This window comes from Tinamus guttatus, unplaced genomic scaffold, assembly GCF_059628265.1.
Source record: "Tinamus guttatus ecotype Peru unplaced genomic scaffold, ASM5962826v1 Tinamus_guttatus_pri_ptg000314l, whole genome shotgun sequence".
Taxonomy (NCBI): Eukaryota; Metazoa; Chordata; class Aves; order Tinamiformes; family Tinamidae; genus Tinamus; species Tinamus guttatus.
This window is the reverse complement of record NW_028288848.1, coordinates 4,471,125-4,493,983: the sequence shown is the minus strand read 5'-3', so window position 1 is coordinate 4,493,983 and position 22,859 is coordinate 4,471,125. Positions and strand designations below refer to the sequence as shown.

The following is a 22,859-nucleotide window of genomic DNA, read 5'->3' as shown; positions in this document are numbered from 1 at the left end:
CTGCTTCCTGTAGGGTTTCCACACACCATAGTGTTAGCTAAATATGATTGGGAGGTGCATGGGCACAAGGTGATTTCTCATTTGAAGATACTGTTTTCATTACATGTATGCTAGAACCATCTAAGCACTGAAGATATGGCTCAAAGTTATCCTCCCTTTTCCTCTTAGCCTTTACCTGTCTCACTCCTGCCCCAGCTAAACCTTGGAGAGAGGCATTCTGAAATTCTGTGCTAGCCTTCCTGTTTAAAGAAATTGTATGTGTTAGCATCACCTTCAGTTTCTGGTCTTGATTGAAAAAGGGACAGGCTAATGAACTGACCTGCCCAGCTTCTAATGCTGTTCAGAAGTGAATTAAATAGAAGCAGTCTTCAGAGCTGAGCTTTGTATTCCTTTCTGCAAAGTGAATTCTCTCTCATCTGGATGGTGCTAAGCACATGTCTATCTCATGCAGTTCATGCAGAAGAGGAAATGTGACCTTCAGTCAAATAGAGAAAGGAGAACAATGGTGTTTGGCAGCAGTGATGAGGTGTTAAGGTGTCTTCTACCCGAGTCATTATTGTACATACTCCTTCAGTTCAATTAAAGTTGTTCAGAAGCTGGGGACCACCTTACTGAGGCTAAGTCCTTATCTGTCACAACCTAATGTTCCACAGATGTACCTTATGATCATAAATGGTCAAAGTCCTTAACAAAAATCAAAGTCCTTAACAAAACCAAATATAAGCCAATGGAGGAGAGGTGTCTGTTCGCCCGGTATAGAAGTCCCCACCAGTAGTTGATGCTCCAGGCTGTTGCCAGCTGGGCTCTGGAAGAATGAAAGAGCCATCAGCTAAGTTTTAACTATTTTCGAGAATATCCTTCATACAGGTGCGACCGACCCAGTTAATTTAGTCTTTCCTTGTGGAGGCTCCTTTGACCTACAGAAACACCTACATACAAAAGCCTGTCCTTAGATGTGAGAATTTTGGTAACAGGCAGAATGTCTCTGGGAGCTGAATACACAGCTCTCCTTTGCCTGCTCTGGAAAGATTACTGTCAGATGTTTTCCCTTTCCTCTAAGCTTCGTGAAATGGCATGTGCAATAGTAATATGACTGTCCAGCCCACTGTGTTAAGGGAGAAGTGATTTAGAGCCATTATGGATAAACTCTATCAGGCTTCCGCCAAAGCTGTGCACTTAGGGGTTTGGGAATTTGCTTCACATTGCCTGAGTAGGCACCTGTTTTATGGACAGGAGCAGAATAGATTAAAGGGTACAGGTATCTCTCTTAGTTCTCAGGCAGAAACATTGTACAAGAAATTTCATCCTGGAAAAAAAAAAGAGGGGTGGATAATTGAAAAGCTGAGAGAATTTTAGCTAAACTAATGAAGCATACTGTTCCCCAGAAATTGAAATACTATTTAGATAGATAAGCATGAAGGCAGAACAGCATACTAATGCACAGGTGTATGGGAAGATACATATATTTAAATAAATAGATTTGGGAGAGATAAGCTTTTTGTATGCTATTCCTCCCCCAGCTTTTTGTCTTCGGTGTGTAGTCAGCTTCCTCTCTTGGCAGATGCATACTGGCCGTCAGGTGATACTTCTGCTAGGTGCTACTAGAGGTAGGTATTTAGAGAACAGTGTGTCTCAGCCTTGGATTTCTATATTAGAAACCTTAGGTTAATGTAGCCCATTGTTTATGGTGGATCTTACCCTGGTATCTTTGTCCTTAGGTAACATCTCAGAGCCTCCTAATGCTGCCTAATCAAAGTTGGGAGGATTCAGTTTCTGGCAAGACCCTCTCAGACAAATCCAGCTCCTCAATTTTAGCATCCCTAATTTGCCCTATGCTATAAGAATGGCTGTGGCCTCTGCTCTCTCTTCCTGTCAGTGAAGTAGAGAACAGTGAGGAGGAAAGGTAGAGGAGGAAAATCTTTTCTTGATAAGTTTTTAATTGTCTTTTCTTGATTTATTGAAGGACTTTTGCAGAGTTACCCTCTCTTAAATACTTTATTGACCTTCCCAAAGTGTCTGTAATGGTTGTCATGTCTTGAGGATGAAGTAGATGATAGTTCTTGAGTGTGCACAGCACAGGGTTGCCAACTTTCACTGGGCAGTAAATACATCAGGAGCGTGAGTATCCTCTGCTCTTCCTAGCCACAAGTTCAGCTTTTCCATTCCTGGTGATAGTGAACTGCAACTGTTCTTGTGAACAAACTATTCTTTCAAACTCTTGGGATATCGTTCTGCGGAAGCTGAATTAAATAGAGAGAGATTAAGGGAACCCTAGGAAGGATACCCTGACCAAATGAGGATCTCGTCTGGAAATACGTGAGTTTAAAATGTAGAAGTGAATTGCCCTCATTAGAAGCAGAGCTCCAAATGTGATCCTGTCCTTTCATGTGCACACATGCAGATACTACCTCCTGAATTCCGCTAGCCTGGAAAATAAGACAAAGTTTTCTTTTATTCTTATTTTAAAATGACAAATATTTCTCTCTCTTCAGAAGAGAAGTTTGTGCCATATGTGTCCCTTTGGTAATGTCCATCAAGCATATTGTGTCAGCTTTCACAGCCTAGGTACCTCCTAGAATTAGAGAGAACCCTTAAATGACCCTTCTGGGAGAGGATCAGATAATTTCAGAGCCAATAAACTCTTGTACTTCTCTGTTTTTTGTTTCCTGCTGGAACTCGGAGCTGAAAACCTAGGCAGAAATGGTGCTGAATCAGTTGTGTAAAAAACCTAGGGGCAGAGGACACTTTTTTGTAAAATGGAGGCTGCCTCTGAAATGGTAGCTAATGCTATGTAGCACTGGCATGGGGTGAAATGTCCTAAGGCTGTAACGGCATTTTTGTACATTTGAACCAAGACTGCATATGCTCTGAGCACATCCTCATTCCAGGTGCTCTTGTAGATTCAGCATTAGGACTTGGCAATGTCCCTTGATCCCTTGAGGTCTGATATATCACCAGAACAAGTATATCCGTGTTCTTATTGACATAGTTTATACTCTCAGAGTACTCCAGGAACATGAATTAGAGGGCTAGGAAACAGCAAACATTGGTGCTTGTCTATAAATCCAGCTGCTGGAGTTGCCAACCTTAGCCAATAGTTAACTACAGCTGCACTTTATGTGTGCCTTTTTATGTGTATAAATCTTGTCTGCTTCTATCCTAGGGTGAGTTTTGATGAAGGGAGAACCTGGAGTAAATACAGCTTCACATCAACACCACTTTTTGTGGATGGATCACTTGTGGACCCTGGCATAGAGACCCAGATAATGACGTAAGTACAACAGCTCTTACCTTTCTTTAAATGCTGTGGTGGAAAGGGCACGTGAAGATCCCCAAGCACATGGTGAGTCTCGTGGTGTGCAGTGCAGCATCATGGCATTCTTTGTCACGGTGGTGGATGTCTGTTGCTTTCCAACAACACATGCACAGACGTGTTGTTTGTGTTCACACACACAGAGCTCTGAGTTCATATAAATCTGCACATTGACACCTCCATGGAAATCAGTGAAGCTAATCAGTTTCACTGAGCTATGGATTTAGCCCCTTTACTTGATAAATCAATGTGCTTTCTTTTTGAGTTAAAAGATGTATGTTAAATTTCAGATCATTATTACTTAGCTCAATAGTCTTCTGATAAAGAAAGTAGGAAGCAGGTTGCCTTCCTGAATGCCATGCATCAGCTTTGTTGAGAATTGACTTTTTTTTTGAATCTTTGCAGACATTGTCTTAGTATTATTTATTTAATTTTATTATTGACATCGTTAGTAAGTAACTTTTGAAACTCTTCATACATGTCTGTAAAAGCCATTTAAAAATGTTTCATATCATGTTTGTCATAAATGTTTAGAGAAATTCTTATCCACAGTGTAAAAGGAATTAAACAGGGAAAGAGCTCACAGAGGCTTGGACTTACGAGAAATTAATGCCTTTCTAGTGCTATGGGTAATCCTGAGGCAGGATAATATTTGATGACTGGAGGTATGTGGAATTTGTGTTTGTGGGTAGAAAACCCAATGCTAATGGGAACTACAAGTGGGTGTGGGATCAGCATCCTCTAGCTGAGCAGAGCTCATTGGGAGCTCTGTGGGTAGAAGCAGGACTGAGGCAGAGGAACGAAGTCTATGCTAGTATTTAAGTACCATCAAAATGATGAAGCCAGTGTCTTTAAAGGAGTGTGCCCCTTGTTGTGGAGAAATATTCATCCTAGTGTTGTTGGCTGACTCCTGGTAGGGAAAATCTCTGCTGTTGATTTGCCTCCAAGTGGTCCGTGTTCAACTACTTCCGAAAAATATTGTCCTGAGGGAAAAGTGTATTAAATAGTCATTACAATGCAACTATTATTACCATATTGCATTATTAACAATATTATCATAATATGATTTTATTAAAGTCACTATATCAGTAGAATGACTATTATTCCCAGTCTTCATTTCATAGTGCTTTCTCAGAGTAGACCTTCTGGAAGTAGTAGCAGTTTTAGCATATATTTTGATACTGCTTCATGTTATGTGAGCATTTGTAGTGTTTGCTTGTACTGTAGGAACATTCTGGGAGTTGGGCTAGGTATATGTGTCCCAAGACAGTCCTTAACAGCTTAATGGTTTGTATCGGTATGGTAAAATCTGTAGATTTGTATGTGGGTACATTATATAATTCTGAGTATCTTGGTCTAATTTAAATATAGAGATACTTTTGTTAAGAAATTGGGCAAGATGGCTTGCAGAAGTCCATTCCAAAGTAGATTATTCCGTGATTCTCTGATTTTGTATGGCTATAGCAATTTGAGAATGATCTAATTTCCTTAAAAACATTGAGTAGGCTCTACTAAGGATGCAGTTTTGTGGCACACAAAGTAGTACCACCACAAGACGCTGTGAGCTGGTCTAATTTGGAGTTGAGGAGAATCCAGTCCCCTTTCCTTCATTCGTGGCTGATCATCATCTTCTGCAGTTCCCTTTGCTGTTGTTTCTACACTCATCTTGTCTGACAAAGTGGCTGGTTCAGCCCCCTTAGTTTTGCAGAACTTCAGCATATGTGTACCAGAAGTAAAAGGTTTTTTTTTTTTTTTTTTTTTTTTTTTCCTTCCAGAAGTTTTTCACTGGAGTAGGAAACATACATTTTGATGTTTTTCAGGCATGTTAGCAAAGTAGCATTAGAAGCAAAGGGTCCCTTAGGAAAATAACTCAAACATGTAACATTCTGGGATTCTGGGAAAGTATGTTAGGTTAAGCGTGCTCTTTGGGGAACCAGTGCATGCCTAGAAAGCACAAGGCTTTGAGTGCAACAGTTTTCCAACTTCTGTACTGCTGCCTTCGCTGGAGAACAATACCTCTTTTAATGGGGTTAGTTTCTTTAGGATTGGATGTAGCAATACAAGCATTTCTTTGTTTTCAGACCATAGGTACAGGGTGGTGCTTGCCTAAGGTGTCTACCTGGAAAAAGGAATTTAGTTGTGTTCCTATTCTAGTGGATTATGGTATACAAACAAAGGCAATGTTTCCTCCAGAGTTGCTAGTTTATACCACTGAAGCGGGAGAAAAGTTGCCTTGGCGGGTCTGGAGAAGGGCTCTATGTTGTTCCAACTCTGGCTCCTAATTATTGTCCCTGCCACTTCCTCTCCTCTGCTAAGCATCTCTCCAAACCTACATAAACAGAAATAACCTTTTTGCTTCACAGCCCTGCAGTGCTTTGCTGTCATTTTAGTCGTCTCATTATACATGAGTGTGTGCAGACACTCGTATATAGATAAGGATCATTAAGTTTGTCTCTGCTGATGAATATATATTTATTTAGACACATCCATGTGTGTGTATATAAATATATATGTGTTTATATGTATGTATACTTAATGATGCATATATATCTGTTTATGCATCATTGGGTATTAACATTTTCAGTGAGAGGATTTAATACAAGCTGGTCTGCCAGCATTGCTGTTACTGCTGCCCTTGGCTATGTGTACGTGAGGAAATGTTCTGGCAGTAAATGAGCCCTGGCCCCTTCCAACACCTCCTTGTTTGCACAGCCCTGTGGCTTTACAAGGGGTTAAGTGGAAACCTTCTTCCAGCAGTCCCATAAAATTCCTTGCAGCCCATCACTGAATGGCAGAAAAGTGAGGCAGAATGAAAGAGTAATTAAAAATGATGGAGGTCAGATGGAAGTCAGGAGAGTTTTGAGGTGCAAAAGGGAGCAAAGGGCCGTACTGAACCAGACCAAAGGTCCCTCTAGCTCAGTTCCCTGCTCCAACAGTGACAAGCAGAGGAAGCTGAAAATATTAAAAGCATATAATGTTGTTTCCCTTGTGTACTTTCCTTATGTACAGATGTTTGCAAATAAGGAACTTTCTTGTCTTTGTGTGTCTAAAATGTGCATGGATTTTTTTTTCTAAATGCTTTTAGACTACTCACAGCATTGTATGGTAAAGGGTTCTGTGAGTTAATTCTTATTCTGAGGTACCGAGTGCCTTGTAGAAGACATCAGTGAAGTTTGTATAGGTGCAAAGATAACCTGATTCTGGATAGCACTCCGCAGAGATGTAGCAGATTGTGTACAAGAGATGGGTAACAGCTATGAGGTCCAGGCTCCCACCGAGTTCAAAATGATGTGGGAGCCAAGAGTCATTTTCCTGTCGCTTTCTGATAAGGTGATTATCATCTTGCCTCCTTAAGCAAGGCAGCATGCACTGCATTCTGCTGCAGTTTTACTGTCACATTTAAAGCTGATACAGGAAAGAAAATTACAAGCTGACACAATGTCCTTGAAAGGTTCTGCTCTTTTATTTAGGGGTAGGGAGCTGTGCCTTTTGCCATCTCTGTGTGGTTGTCCTGAAGGAAGTGAAGTGAAAATAGAGATGTGATAGAAAACAGTGTCCTTCCTGGGATGTGGTCAAAGGATATGGTCTTCTGCCTGCTGAACCAGCCCTCAGCCTCCAACATCCTCCATGCCTGGCTAGCATAGCTGGTTAGCAGTCCCAGCAGCAAGAGAAGAAATGAGAGAGTGGCAGGGATGGAAATGCTGAGGGATGGTTCCGCCTAGAAGGAACTGAGGCCTTTTCCAACATTAACACAGAAACGTCACAGGCACAGTGTTGCTGTATTCCTGAGGCAGAGCAGAGGCCTTCGTTCTCTCCTGCCATCAGTCTGGTCTCTTTTAGCTGCACTCTGCTTGAGAAAGAAATAAAAAGAAGCTGTCAGAAAAAAAATTTGGATTTACTTCTGTAATTTCTGCTGCTGCTGAGCTGGACAGAGGATTTGATGAAGAGGAATCAGAAGGAAAAGGCACTTAAATGGAGATCTGTAAAGAGCTAAACACAACTCACACCTTCAGTTATTTACAAAACACCAGAAAGGATCATGTATTAGGGGCTGTTGTTTTGAAGGACTCCTTATTTATCTTCATTGCTTTTGGGAATCATGGCTTGAAAACTTGTTTTCAGCCTGTGCGTGCTCTCAGGCCTACCAAAATTCTGTGTTTTGGAGAGAAAGGAAGTGCAGATTTTAAGACCTGGTTTAGCCTAGTTGCCGAGTGACCTCTTGATACCTAGAAAGGGCTGGAAGGTTTAGTTTGTTCACCTCATCATGTTTTTATCTTGCATTTTGGGCTTCCTGTCTTATTAATGATTATTGCAATATCTGTTTGTGGTGCAACTGGTTTTATTATTGGCTGTGGATTTTACTGAAAGACTCTGATGTGTCCTTGTGAGTTCATTGCACTGTCCTTGCTTATGGGGCTGTGCAAACTGCAGTGCGTAAACTTACATAAGAACTCTTCAGCATAGGATCCATGAAATTAAAATGACTCTGTAAAAATAATGACTGCACACAGAAAGAAGAGTAAAATTTAGAACTTAATCTGAGAACAAAAATTACCAATATAGTTATTAAATGAAACTAAAATGATTGAGAGGATATTGGCATTTGCCATAGTGAGCTGAACCCCTTGATCATTTGATCATTTCAAGTCATTTCTGGAAATAATGAAAGCTTTGCAAGAAAGTGATTGCTTTGTTAATGCTGACAATTGACTTCACAATGGGCAAGAAATGTGTGTTATAAGAATTTCTGTTTTATCCTAGTGGGTGATCAGTTTATACCCTGAAGAAAGACAATTGATTACCCATATAATTATCTTAATTTGCAAGACTTATAAATGTTATTAACAGTCACAGATTAATCAGCGTCTCCTCCTTCTCCCCAGAAGAGCACTCTATTTGTTAGCCTTTGGATTACTGCATGAATTCACCTCAACAGCCAGCAAAGGCACAATATTGATTGTGCTGTTGATACTTGCCACACAAGCTGAGGCCTTTCTCTGGCACTTGAATAGGCTAATCAGGAGATAAGAACATCTGCTTAGAGTGAGTGTTCTGCTTAGAGTGAGTGTCTCCAGCCAGCATTGCTTGATTTATTGGGTCTTAGGAAAAGGAAGGACATGCTTGACATGAGATCAATTTCTAGTGTTTGCAATATGTATTTGGAAAATTCCAGGCAGAGGCCATAACATATGGATAAAGCACTGGGCTCTGAGGCATGTACTCTGGCTTTCTGTAGCAGGTATTATTCCCGTTGAGGTCAAATGCTCTTTGTTAACAGTTTGCCAAATATTATTAATGCTAAGAAGGTCAGCACTGTTAGTCGTTCTGTCTCAGTTTGTCTATTCACAAAGTACAAGGCACTTTCTTGTGGTCAGGCTGTGGGGAAAACCTGGCATTAAGTCAGTTCTCCTGAGTCCCACATGAGTGGCTGCCTTGCAGGCTTTCCCCATCCCTTACAGGGAAGAAGATTCCAGCAGAAGTACAAGGAAGGCCAAATTATGTCTGTAGCCTCTCCATAAGGAGTATAGAGAGGTAGGCACATACAGGGAGGATGACTAAGGAAAGGTTGGTTGTCTGGAGTGTTTTCTGGGGAACCCCTGGAGATCATTTGGTCCAGTCCCCCAGCTCAAACAAGGTCAGCAGAGTGAGTTGTCCTGGACTGTGTCCAGTCAGATTTTGGGAATCTCCAAGGATGGAGATTCCGCAGACTCTCCAGACAACCTATTCCAGCTCCTCAGTCTTTCACCCTTCTGTTAGAGCAGCTCATGAAATATTCTGCTTGTCCTGATTTCATCAGGAGATCTCAGCAGCCTTGGGGGCTGACAAACTGCATGGCCTCAGCACCTCTTCTGCTTCGCCTGGCTCTAATCCTGCACAGGTCAGGGAACAGCCTGGCTCACTCCCAGCTTCTCTGGGAGTTCAGCACTGCTTTTGTACGGCTGTCTGCAGAGCTCACTCAAACTAACAGGTACTTCATCTGGCTGCAGAGAGTGCTGGAGATTAGTTCTAAAGAACAGTGATACGATAGTTTGCTGCTTCTTACATGGGTCAGTTAGGGTTATAAGCCTCTCTCTTCAAGGAAAGGCTGTCTTCATGCGTTTGCTGTGCATGGTTTCATGGTTTCATGACTCCTGTGAGCCAAAAGTGAAATCGTTCCCACTACAAATGATCAGCCACCTGATCACACTGCCTCCCAGCCAGATCTCATCCTGTTTTTTGACCCTTCCACTCTCCTGCTCTCTAATCCCCAGGCTCATCACCCTGCTTTGGCACGAGCTACTTGCAGTGTGTTTTTGGGGCTTGTGTGCTCTGGGCAACAGCCCCTGCTCTCGGGTTGGGCATCTCTGGCTGGAAACCTCTGCAGATGCTGAAGAACTGAAATGACTGAACATGTTGTTTTATCCAGCTCTCTGCAAGGAGCAACACCTGCCTCTGTTGGGACCAGACACCTGATAGTGGGCATAAAAACTCAGATTGCTGATACCTGCCAGTATCCTTTCCAAAGGAGAGAGGCAGCATCTTCAGGTTTCAAAGCTGTTAGAAGCTAGTTGTCTTTCATGAGCACTTTGGGGAAGAGAGAGAACACTTCTGAAAAACAGCATTAAAAATTAACATGCCTTCCCATCCCCCTTCCCAGGTGCCTCCTGCTCCCTTTCATGTTGCTGGGACTTCTTTTGAAGCAATTGTCATGTAAAGTGGTTTGGGAACATTGGCAATAAATTTTTAAGAGGCCAGATTTCAAAAAGTTCCATTTGTCATTCAGTAAACTCTTATTTTGATAGCACTTTGTATTAAAAAAACTCTCCCCCATAGCCTTGTGCAGTATTCATGCAGCTAATGGAGAAATGGAGCCCATGCAGTAGGTCTGCTTCATAATTATATGTTCTGCAGATTACTTGCTAATTGCACTTGGCATTACTTGCTAACTAAGAGATCATGTTGTACCATGTTATTTGCACTGGTTTTCCTCTCATGCTGGCGTTTTAAAGGAAGTGCCCATTGGGTGATGAATAATCCCAGCACTGTTTTCCAAAGCCAAGAGAAAAGTTTGCCATGATTGCAGGATTTTTAGTGCAGAATTTTGATTTTTCTTTCTATTCACAGAAACTCTCCTTTTGCCCCATATTCTTTTGCCCTCCAGACGTGGAATTTGGCAGTGGGACAGCTTTCCACGAATAGTTCAATAGTTGGATTGTTATTTGGTGAATTTGGCCAACACTTCAATTTCTCTTTTGTAGAAAATCTCCATGTTATGACAGTTTCATTTGGATATGGAAATCCAAATTCTTCCCATTGGGAAATAGAAGATATAGATTGGTTTTTTGAGCAAATTTGTCCCAAAATTGGTCATCATAGGAGTTGCTGTCTGCCATTGACATATTCTTGGTAGTTTCACAGTTATTTTTTCTTCCTCTGAATAGCAGCAGTAGATTGGGGAATTTTCCTTGTAAGTGAGACAGTCTGTGAGAGTTATGCTAATTTGCAGTAGCTGAAAATTGGGATCCAAATGGATTGTGTATTTCGTTTGGAAGAAAATGAATCTTTTCTTACTAGAAGTTTGCCATCTTGCTTGCTCTTTTCCCATCTACCGAAGTATAGCAGCCCTCAATCATCACCCAGTTGCCCTCAAGCTGCTGTCCCTAGTTTATAGGTCAGTCAAAAGTAACTGAATTAAAAGCTCCAAAGTGGCTCCGAAAGACCGTATTTTTTGTTTAGGAAAAAAGAAGAGAAAGTGTATTTTATTGGCAATTTTCTGCCTTTCCATTGTCATCTTTCATCCTTTATGTTTCCTTCATTTCCAGCCTCTTGGTCCCTGCATCATCTTGCCAGTCATGAGACAGCATAACTCTGGCTCCTCTTGTACATTCCCTAATTGCTGGTCTGCATCTCTGCTTCCTTGTCTCACTCCCTTTCCATTCAATTTCTATATAACCAGTGACCTCCTCTAATGTTAATTCCATCTAAACCCTAATAAAAAACAATCAGGAGGTTACACTGCCCATTTGGTTTTCTCTAAAGTCACGATTTATGTTTAACTTGGGAGAAATGGCTCCTCTCTTGCTCCCCATTCATAAAACCTAACCCCACTGGCACAATTTGCAGTAGTTCCATTGCTGCTTGTGTGCATTCAGCCCTAACAGTTCAGTCTGCACATAGGAGCTGGTCTTGTTTTAGTGCTACTTTCTGAGACACAGATGGCTTCAAAGCCCTCTTTGAGGGGGGGCAAATTTGTCAGCGTTTTCTTTCCTTTGTTCAAAAGGCATAAATCTGCCTGCATCACTTTGCTGACGTTTATGTACCAAGGCTAAAGTGTGTACTGCAGCCAGGCTTCTGCAGTGAAGGAAATAAATCTAAACCAATTCTAGGTGATAAATGTGGAAGAAAGAGAGCCTTGCATGGGGACACAGTCATTCTTATCTGTAATTAATATATTTGGCTGGATCTTGGCTGTTTCATCGAGGTCACCTGTATCTCAGTTCTGTTTTCCCCAGTGCGCTTGGTTAGAAGAGCCCGGCAACCATTTTGTCCTGGCTGCATGGACAAGACAGTAATCAAGTGCAATAACTGGCTCAGAGTTGGCCAGACATCATGCCCACAAGTTAAATGGCTTTAAAGGTCGTGGGTGCAGACCAGCCAGATAGGAATAACTAACTCCCTAATTCCTATGCTGGTGGATCCAAGCTGATGCTGCAGAGACCTGTTCTAGGTGGCTGTGTCCATGTGCTGCCTGCACAGCTGCTTGTGGAGAATTCTCCAAAGAGTCCCAGGCCACTACATTGGGGGTAGCCTTGGTCAAGCCTCCCCTGCTCATGAAACCACAGTGGTGATATTTACTGGGAAGGAAGGTAATTGCAATGCCTAGTTAGCTCCGAAATATTCAGCAGTAGCAACATATGCTGTTGTTTGCTGGACAGCAAAGAGAGGACAAGCATCTTAAGGTATAACAAGTTCACCCCTCAGTACTCCTGGACCTGTGATTACCCCAGATAGGGGTTCTGGTTAAAAAGCGAGAGCTAGATTCCCTCCAGAGGACTGGAAAGATCACATCTAGCTTGTGGTTCAAAGCACTTCTTGAGTTCTCCTGTTAAATAACAGTGTTCCTGTCAGTACCTGTTAGAGCGTGAATGTAAATGAAGAGGGATTTTAACCAAAATCAGAGGACAGCTTCTCATCACTTTCTACTATTCAGTATTCTGACTGCTAAAGCACAGATTCAGATCAGCTGAAACATTTATTGCTTTGCGTGATTTTATTGTTTTCTGTTGATTGCTAAGACGCTTCCTTCTTTTTTCTTTTACAATAAATGAAAAAAAAATGGTTTCAGGATTTTCTAAATGAAACAGTTTATTTAAGATGACACTGCAATTCCCTTTTCCTTCAATATTATTAATTAAAGTGTGTGTTTGGCTATCTTTCTATGTAATTTTCTGTTAATCCATCCATCTATGTCCTTGTGCAGTTTCTCTGTAAAGGTGCTATCTATGAAGTGTGGTTATATTACACTATTTCCTTTCATTTTATTTTTGTGTATTCAAAATGCTTAAATCACAAGCTTTCTATTCTGTAGGTCCTCAGGCTGGTAAAGACCAACTTCAGAGGCCCACATGGTGCTTTGTTAGAAGCAGAATGAGATGTCTTTTCATCTCATTCACATTGGTGATGTCCAGTGAAGGAAAAAATGCTGACAACTCAGAAAGGAGAGCAGGTTTGACATTTTGTGTGGCCGGGGCCAGGGAATGTGAATTTAGCAACTGCTTCCTCTGTTTGTATCTTCAGTCTCCTGGCTCGCTGGTGGGCATAGCTGAGAACCCAAGTCTTTAGGAGGGAGTCTGACCTTGTCTCTCATTACACGCAAAGGACTGTTGAAGATAAAAGTCTTCATCTGTGTCCAGACCAGCCCCCCCCCAATACAGATACTGCAACAAACGCTTGCTCTGTATAATATCCTGCCAGTTTACTTCAAAAATTATAGAAGAGGTCTTGATTTAGGCATGAGGAGACATTTCTATTCCAGGCCTGGGCAGCTCATCTGGAGCTGCCAGCAAAGATGGATCCAGACAGATACAATGCCCTTCCTGTGAGCAGTGCAAGAGCTATTACATGAGAAAATCCTCTTCTCATACCTAGGCAGGGACAGGATTCCATCTATGACCTAAAGGCAGCTGGGTTATTATCTCGTGACCCTCAAATCATCCCTGTTTTTCTGCTGGGCAGCCAGGAATGAGCAGTATTAAATGATATAAACGTACAACTTTATTAACAATGCAAGGAGTGATAATGTAAAAGTAATGCAATTCATCAAGAGAATACTGAATAAAAGTAAAAAGTCATTTAAATGGTTTCTTTACAAGGTTATCCAGTCAATGTGTACCACGTTTGTAAGTCATTGTGTATGTAAAAAATTAATGGAAGATTTAATTACAGCAGCATTACCAATGACCTTTTCCAGAATGACTCCATCATGAATCTGTAGGCATTTCAGAACTGTTTTCCAGGTTCCTAGTAATTTTGCTACAAATTAATGACACCCAGCCCTAGCAATAAAAGCCTTGCCTTGTTTCTGTAAAGAAGGGTTTGGGAAGCATTTTGTGGTTTCCTAGCAATGGCTTCACTGTGATTTGTGCAGTTGAGAAGGCGCTTTCCTATTAGTGGAGTTTTAACTGTTTACTCTAAGGGACAGAATATTTTTTCTCCTGTCTAAAGGCAGTAAATTACCATTCCATTGATAAGATTGGAGAACCTCTGTTAGCTTGGGCTTAGTCAGGAAACTTACTCTGTCTGAAAGCCATCTGGACTCTTATATTCATTGCTTCTCCAGGCCTTTCAGATCAAACTGCTTAGATGAAAAAATCAAAAAAGGCTTTTCCTGTTGTCTTCTCAAAATAGGTTCTTGAAAACCTAGCCATCTTAGGCTACCTAGCCATGGTAGACAAGGTTATTGAAGCTAAACTCATAGTTCATTGTGTGTACATTCCTTTCCCTATATTGTCTTAATAGTTTAACTATATTTAGAAAAAAAATACTCCCTAATTTAGTGAGCAAACTAAGTAAATAAGAAACAAAGACCCACAGAAGTCTGGTAAGATAAATGAGATGGTATCTTTAAAACAACGTGAGGACTCACCAGTTGGGGAGGGAAAAACAAACTCCTACCAGCTCTTCACATTGCTCTCTTTGGGGCTTGCTTTTTGTTTCCTGAAGAGACAGACACAAAAAGAAAAACAAATCAGTTCTGATTGCTGGCATAATAAATATCCAAGGCTTTTTTATCCTTATCCAACAAGGAGAGGTAATCTTCTGCATGCTGTCCTGTGTCTTTCCTTTTACATGCACACTGGATACAGAAATCCGAACTTGCTTCTGGAGCACTTAACATTAAACACTTACTGAAAGATGGTCACTAGCAGGTTAAGATGTTGCAGCTCTGCTGTCTGCTCTGTTGGGCATGACTGCCCCAAAGCAGGTGCGGTGGAGAAGGATGCGTCCATGCTCCTCAGCCACTTTGGAAAATTATCTAGTGATACAGTTTATAAAATTGATGAAAGTAGGGTTCAGCTGCAACACCTAATTTTTGCCCCGTCAGGGCGGGCTTTGTTCCTTATGATGTCTTGTCTAGTCATTTTTAATTCCACAGATGACAAGGGTCTTCATCGCTTCCCATGGAAACCTATTTGAAAGAGTCCAGCAGATCATTATGGATAATGCAGAATTCCTTTCCATTTGCTGCATTTGCTTAGTGTCATAGAACTTCCAAACGTGCCACAGACTTATCCTGAGATGTAACCTTCATCATGCTGGTCGGTCTGTCCATTCAAAAAGAGCCATAGGCATCTGGTTTGCATTTATTATTGGCGAGCAGTACTCATAGGGTTCAGTTGCTTGCTAGCTGCTCTGCATATGAGTAGCTCTTATCTCTGAAGGCGGCATCATAGCGGTTGATCAGGTTTAAGAAGCTTTTTATTAGCAGGGGAAAAAGCTGCCACTTTAGGAATCAGGTGACCCAGAACCATCTCTGCAGCACAGAGGAAAACATCCCTCTCTGTTCACACTCCTCTAATTACATTTAGTGTAGTATTGTTTCCATCTAAATTATAGCAATTATATACAAAGATCTTCTTTGAAATCATTTAATTAAAGAGTAGCTAATGCTCTGTGCTTTTGGAATGCTAATATACTGCCTTCTACTTAGGAAACCATGTTTTTCCCATTAATTATCTTTAGCATAGAAGAATTTCAATGGCAGAAGACTTTTTTTTTTAATACTGTTTTACAAAGCAAGCAGTTCTGCTGAGTTTTGTGGCCAGCAAAGCACAAGGAAAGCTTTTCACTCTCTTTTTGGGTAGTCAGCTGATGTTATGCCTGGGGAATAACATCTTCTTGAGATGGGTTCTATACTTGTGCCTTGGCTACTTGAAGTGTGGAGTTTCTCCGGCCATGCTATCTTCTTGGTTCAAGCAACTGTCTGTGTTCATGTTCTCTCTTCCTCCTTCTGTGTAATAAACACCCAGGTCAAATCCTGAGCAGAGATAAATCTGCTGGCCTAAATGATTCTGCCTCCTATTTAGTGACTACTGAGTCACTGCTTTGCAGAAACAACATTTCAGTCATCCATCAAATTCAGGACAAACAAGGTTCATGGGAAAACTGCTCAGTTATGCAGTAATATTGTGGTGAAACATGCACTCACTAGGAGCATGTGCTGAAAGCACCTGTGTAATAACAGATTCTGGGAATTGCTGGAATAAAGTCTTCTACCTGAGTAGAACTTGGAAGCCTCCTTTACTGAGTATCTGTCTCCTTCCTTCTCCCAAGTGACCTGGGTTTGCAGGGCATGGTTGGTGCAACCCTGGTGACAGGAACAGGCTCTCTCGTGTCCCATGATCATCCTACACAGCATCACAGCTTGGGTCGTGGCGCCCTGTGGTCTGCATTTTTCTGGGGTAGTTGCGCTGTCTGTATATTCACTGGTTATTTCACCAGGAAAAGATCCTGCTAAAAGTGGGTGTGAGATGAGAAATATTGTCAGTGAGTATGATAATACTGGTCGTGTTGCCTTTAGTCTTATACTATCTAGAGTCCTTTACCATTGGGCTAAGTCTGTCCCAGCTAAGAAGTCAGTGCAGTACATTTTGAATTAATTAGGAAAGTTTCAGCATGACAGAGAGTGGAAGCAGCTCTTGCTGCTTTCTTCTGAGATGTGCATAGCTGAACCAGGCTCTGGAATTAGCTATCTAAAAGCAAAAGGGGATGTGATCAGTCTGGGCCTCTCCCTTTGTACTGAGTAGTGGTCTGAAGGACCTGACTAGGCAGGTATCAGATGCACTAGTGAAAATTTTGGTCCAGAATGCGCCCTCTGCATATAGGAAACGGATATGTATTTTTTTCCTATTGGTTCACCTGAACCAGCATTGTTTCATAGGGAAATTTATAAATCATCTGTCTCTTTTCCTGTTTCACTTTTTGATTGGAATATATAGAAAATATATATATATATATATATATATATTCTCATAAGCACAGAAATTATGTTAGTGAAAAATTTGGTAATGGGAAACAACACTCTTTTTCTCTTTTCTAAATCTTCCAGTAAGGATGATATAATAATTCCTGCTGCGTGGCTGTCAGAAATTTGGGCTTCATTCATATAAAATTCTTAAAATCTGGAACTTGTATTATAGATGAATTTTTAGTTTTTTTTTATGTATTCATTTGAAATGACAAAAAGTTGATTCATTTCAAATGGGCTCTATCACCGGGGGTTTTCTGTTATTACTTGCTTTGAAGTGTTGCCCCTGTCAATAAGAAGCTGTAGTTTTGTTTGTGGCTTTCAAAGTCTGGTCACCTGTGTCCCTACCCTCATCTCCTCCTGTTATCCACTTCTTTGGAAATCCAGCTGCAGCTGATTGAAAAGCTGTTCCTTACTGAGAAAATCATGGCTGGCCAAGGGAAAGGAATCTGTGACTTGATAGAAAACTGAGCACCCTGCAGCACTCGTGGAATGTTTCTAGATAGATGAGCCTTTGTCTGGATAGCTGATTTTATTTTTCAAATGCGTACTTTTGCTGTTAATTAGCTTTATTTTGCAAAAGTGTGAGCTTTCAAAATGGGCGAACTACTTGTCACTCCTACTTGCCTCACTCTGCTTTCACCAATTAGAACATAGGCTGCTGTCTTTACAGATTGCTCACTACCAATATCCCAAATATACTGTCAGGTGCTTGTTTTACAATTCATTAAGTAGAAGTTTGTGCAACTAGAAAGTTCGGCACTAGAAAAAGTGAGCCAACTAAGATTGTTTTGAGTCAACCCAACCCATGCATAGCTTTATTCATTTGAATACTTCCCTTGACATGAGCCACTTTACTTTCTAGAATGGTTGTTTATTGTCCTGAGTGATACCTAGCTTCCCCCGTTAGACTTGCGTATTGGCTGTTGTGCAAAAGGCATGGAAGACCTTCCAACACAGGTTGTTCAGAAGACCAGGAAAGCGCTAGAGAATCTCAGGATGTGATAGGAAATGGGGAACAAAATATCACGACTGACTAACGCTTGCCTGCATCAAGCTCTAAGACGGTGTGTTGGTTTCTGCAGTTGAGATTCATAAGAACATGTAAACATATCCCTGGATGACTTGGTATCTTTCTTTTCCTTCCAATGCTTAGAGTTTTTGGCCACTTCAGTCTCCGTTCGGAATGGCAGCTGGTCAAGGTGGACTACAAGTCTCTCTTCAGTCGGAGGTGTAACAAAGATGACTACCAAACGTGGCACCTGCATAATCAGGTACTCTCACCACGTAGGGAGGGGATGGAGGCCTCCTTTTCTCATACTCTGTGTTGCCAGTTTGGGCTTTTGGCATCCATCAAGTCCCCATTTAACCCGATGATGCTGTATTTTCCCTAAAGCACATGCGTGAAAAAAGTTCCATCTTCTCCAGGTGAGTTAGGGAGTTGTTAATTTATCTTTGTATGAATTTCACCAGCTAGATCTTTTTACTCTCAGTGCTCAGGGCGATGCAAAGACTCATCTTGTGATTGAATTGTAGGAGACATTGAGCTCTTTGTTGCTCTGTTAGTGACTCAGGAAAAAAAAATTCTTTGACTCTATTTCTCTTACTCAAAAAAAAGTTGAAACACAACAGAATAAAAATGTTTATACATCCTGCAGGTGTCTGTAAAACTCTGGAGAACTATTGAATAAAAGACACCTAAGAATGAAAAAAACACATTTTATTCAAGAGTATATGCTTTCCTTTTCATAAACCCAGCTTAATTTCATGCAGGATAGATTTAGGTCTTGAAGCCACTGGAAGCTTGGTACTCTTGCAGATTGCTTAGGGGTTACTGGCCAGGTGTGATCTCCCACTCCCAGCAGAGGTATTGAACTGGAGCCAGAGCTATCGTCACTGTCACTTTCTGGAATGAAATCTGTGAATTAGAAGTGAACATTAATTTGGCAAAGATGTATCAAATGGCTGAAGTCATAAAAGAGAATAAATGAAAATAATTTAAATGAAAGAAAAGGGAGAACATGTGAGAAAACAGACATTTATCTTGGGAATCAGTAGTAATGAGAAATAGAAGTATTTTAGTTAGGCATTCTCCTTTTTTTTTCTTACCTTACTTCTTACAAGTTATTTCTACCTCAGAGAAAGTTCTGTTTATAATAGTTTGCCTAAATGTCAAATTTTTTTTTGGAATTACTTCCAACAGTGCTCTTTAGTGTGCAAAAAGCTCAGTGTAAAATACCATCAGAATTACTGGAGGGATGTAACAAAGCCAGATTTTAGAAAAAGAAAGCCAGGACTACTAGGTTCTAACCTAGGATGTTCCCAGTTTTGGGCTTGGGTGGTTCCTCCCATAGTGGATGACATCTGACATGTGGGAGAAATCCTGACATACGTCCCTTGTGTTTTGAGGATTATCCTTAGGACTGGATATGTTAGTGGATGCCATCTGAAACACAGTGTAACCAGGTGCCTGTGATGGTTTGGGCCCCTTGGCACTTTGGGCATGTGGTAGCTGGCATTCTTCTTCATTAGGGAGCATCCTTTGCTCAACTCCTCTCAAGAGGGATTTTGCAGTGTTGCTCTGGTGATGGGAGGTGTGATTGAACTGTGCTTAAGGACAGCTTTGCAAAGCCAAAAAATGAAGCTGGACTCTTAACTCGCAAATCTTCCAGTGGTAATTGGATGCTTTAATTGCCTTTTGTGTCTTTGAATAATATAGTCTGTTTAGGGACCAGCTGTGACTACAACTCTCTGTTCTTTTTCCTCTTTTTCTTTGGTTGCTGAAGGGGGAGCCTTGTGTCATGGGAGAGAGGAAGATCTATAAAAAACGCAAGCCTGGAGCCCAGTGTTCCCTAAGCTGGGACTTCTCCCAAACTGTAGTGTCTGAACCATGTGTCTGTGGACATGGAGACTTTGAGTGGTGAGTATATGACTCTGCTAACTATTGAAAGGACTCTCTTGTGCTTTAGCAGTGGCTGAGTTACCTGTCTGGACAGAAAACCCTGCAGGGAAAGTGGGTCTTATGCTGCTTCCTGGCTGTAAGGGGACCATGTAGCACAGTTTTGCTCCACATGCCATGGAAGTGTGGAACACCTCCATGCATGGGAGGTATTGGCTTCATCTGTGAGGGAGAGCTGTTCGTCTCATTGGAAATTCAAACGTGTAATTCAAAGCAGGAAATTGCAAGTGTTAATTGACCTTTTTTTGACTGTCATTTTAGAATTGTGACAGCCAGCTGCTTCTCTTTGGCCATGCCTTACAAGAGGATGAAGGAATCTCTCTTTCATCACTTCCAAGGTCATTGAGAACCTAGGGAGGAAGCCAGAGATAACATACTTTTTTTTTCTTTTCATAATTTCTCTGAATTTCTAGGAACTATTTGTTGCTTTTTAGCACTGTTTTATTGTGAAATGCGCTGAAACTACTCTGTGACACGGTTGTGCAGCCCACCCTTGTTTGATGTAGCCACTTGTGTTGCATAAGTATTGATGCCTCTAACCTAATGGGACTAAAATTTCCAAACTGCTTTAAGGTTCCTTTGGAAAGCAACGTAAAAAAAAAAAATGGGTAAAGAGTGAACCAGTTTGATACTGCTCTTACACTCAGAGGCAGGAGTTCTGGAAAAGGAGCACTATCCAGGATCTCTGCGCAAGGAATTCTTACAGTGGACCTGTGATAGATTACTCCTGAAAGAATTAAGACTGTCAATAATTGTAATATTTGGACTTAAATGTTCAGAATGTCATTGAAATAGGGTTGAAAATATCCTAAGAACAGATTGGCTGAGAAAATACTTCTGTTTTTATAATGAATTATCAGGATCATCAGCTTATGCCATATCAGTGTGCTTTCATAAAGGTTATACTTTATATACTCTTATATATGTACTTCACTTATACTGTATTCTTTCCTAAAACAGTGTCAGGTATGAGATCGGCACACTTAGCAGGACTTAGCTGATACTCATAGTTCTTTTCTAAAATGGACACTCAGAAAAATAATTAAATAGACTAAAATGTTTTCTTCCGCATTGGAATAGTTTTATTCTAAGAGAGATTCAGGGATATAGAGCAGAGATTTTCATCTTATCTGGATGGATGTTTAATTTGTTTCTAATGCTAAAATTACATCTGAGACTCCTTAGTTGGACTCATGAGATCTGTCCTCGTTGTTCTTATCCTGGGGACTTGCAAGATGAACAAACTTTTCTGCTTTGCAGTACCTGCCCTTAACGTTGGCATGCCACCGAGCTGAACCAAGTACTGATCTCTGGAGATGCCTTTGAATCTGCTCTTTGCCACTTTCTACCTCACCAGCTTTCTCATTTCACAGTCCAACCTGTTGTCTCTTCTAAGCCTTAAGTGGAAAACCACAGTAGCTAAATTGCCCTTAAGTACAGTTCTGTCTTGAAAAGAGACTGCATCAAAATGCACCTTTACAATCAATTGACCTGTTCCTTGCAAACACTGAGTATCATTGTTGCTTAGCTTTCCAACTAAAACGAGAGAATATTGCTTCTAGCCCTTCAAAGGGAATACAATTACAGGACACTAAGCTGGGTTTTGTTTCAGACTCTGCACTGCCAACAGAATTGTTCATGGGGTTCCAATTGCAAAATTGTTATGGCTGATGGTGGAGGACCGGAAAGAACCAGCTTTAGTTTAAGGATGAGTTTTGGTCCTAGTTTGCAGGGCTGACTCGGTGAAGGTGTGGGACAGTAACAATTTAAAGAAACCCCTCGTAATGCTGCAAAATAGGATGCCAACATGGAGTTACACTGAAATAAGCTAATTTTCAAAGATGGAGGGTACTTAGACATTCTGACTTCTGCTGTCTCAAGTGTGAGACAGATCCTTAGTGAATGACAAGATATAGGTTATTCTAGGACATGGTTTATCTGCCTCCTTTTGTGTTTCTGTATGAGAAGGCATGGTGCTGACACACTTTTCTGTCTACTAAATAGGAGAAGGGTCTAGACCAGGAATTCTTGGAGCTACGTCTCCACTGTAGGTATGTACAGTTGGACAGGTGTCTCCTATGCTTTCACTTGGTCCTTTTGAAACAGATATCCACTCAGCCGTTTTAAGTTGGTTTCACAGATTTGCCATTTCTGCCTGGAAATTTTGACTGCTCTGTCTCTTGTGAGCTGAATGGGTCCGGTGGAGAGAGAGAGAAAGGAGAGGAGGTGGCAAATGGGGTCCTGTAAACACAAATGCATGACCTAGGGCACCTTCTGGGCTAGGTAGAGCCCTTCCTACCTTTGCACACTTGGATAAAACCACTTCATGGCTTGCTTCATGGCCAGTGGCTGAGTTTACTGGCTAGCAGGTCCCAAAAGATCATCTCTAGGCTTCCAGCAAGCAGGTTTTGGGGCTTGTTCTGGTCACAGAGCATCCCATACTATCATGTCTGCCCTTCAAGTGCTGAACAGGCAGACAAATGATTGTAGGAGCCCTCCAGGGCAAGCTGGGGGCTGTGCTACCTCCAATACGGTCCCAAGCCCTTTGTCCCCATCTGCCTTTCTCATATTCCAGAGATATCTGTTCCTTGCTGCTAGATATAAGGCTGATCTGAAAGATCCAGGACCCCACAAGCCAAGAGCAGGGGTAACTCATGCCGACTCTAGTAGTCATTGCAGAGCTCCTTTTTTTGTTCTTTTTTTTGTTTGTTTTTCTCCATTTTTTGTTTGCTCCTTTTTTTTTTCTGACAGAATGGCAGAAGAAGCTCAGAAGTGTTATTAAAGTGCTCACTGATCTTTCTCTTCCCTCCTCCTGCTTCTTTATTTACTCTGTCAAGATAACTTTCCTGGGGAAGACAGAGCAGCAGCTGGACTTGATTATTTCCTTAACTTATGCAAACCCCGGGGCTTATGAGAAAGAAGGTGGGCAGCATGTGAGGTTTTAATATACATTTACCAGAAGTTAATGAACAAGCACAGAACCTTGAGGCATACAGCAATGTTGTCTTTAATTTTATTAAATATTTATGCAGCTCTTTTCTTCTTTGGGGCAAAGTACAGCTCCTCCTGAATATTTTTAA

General features: G+C 41.2%; 1 protein-coding gene across 1 annotated transcript in view; it reads left to right on the top strand.

Annotated features, from left to right (window-relative positions):
* The window catches only part of SORCS3 (sortilin related VPS10 domain containing receptor 3), a 261,932-nt gene that overhangs the window by 212,877 nt on the left and 26,196 nt on the right, over positions 1–22,859 (top strand). Inside the window, exons 14-16 of the mRNA XM_088528640.1 lie at positions 3,164–3,271; positions 17,977–18,094; positions 19,607–19,740. Of these exons, the coding sequence (XP_088384766.1) occupies positions 3,164–3,271; positions 17,977–18,094; positions 19,607–19,740 (360 nt within the window). The remainder of the gene's footprint in view (positions 1–3,163; positions 3,272–17,976; positions 18,095–19,606; positions 19,741–22,859) is intronic.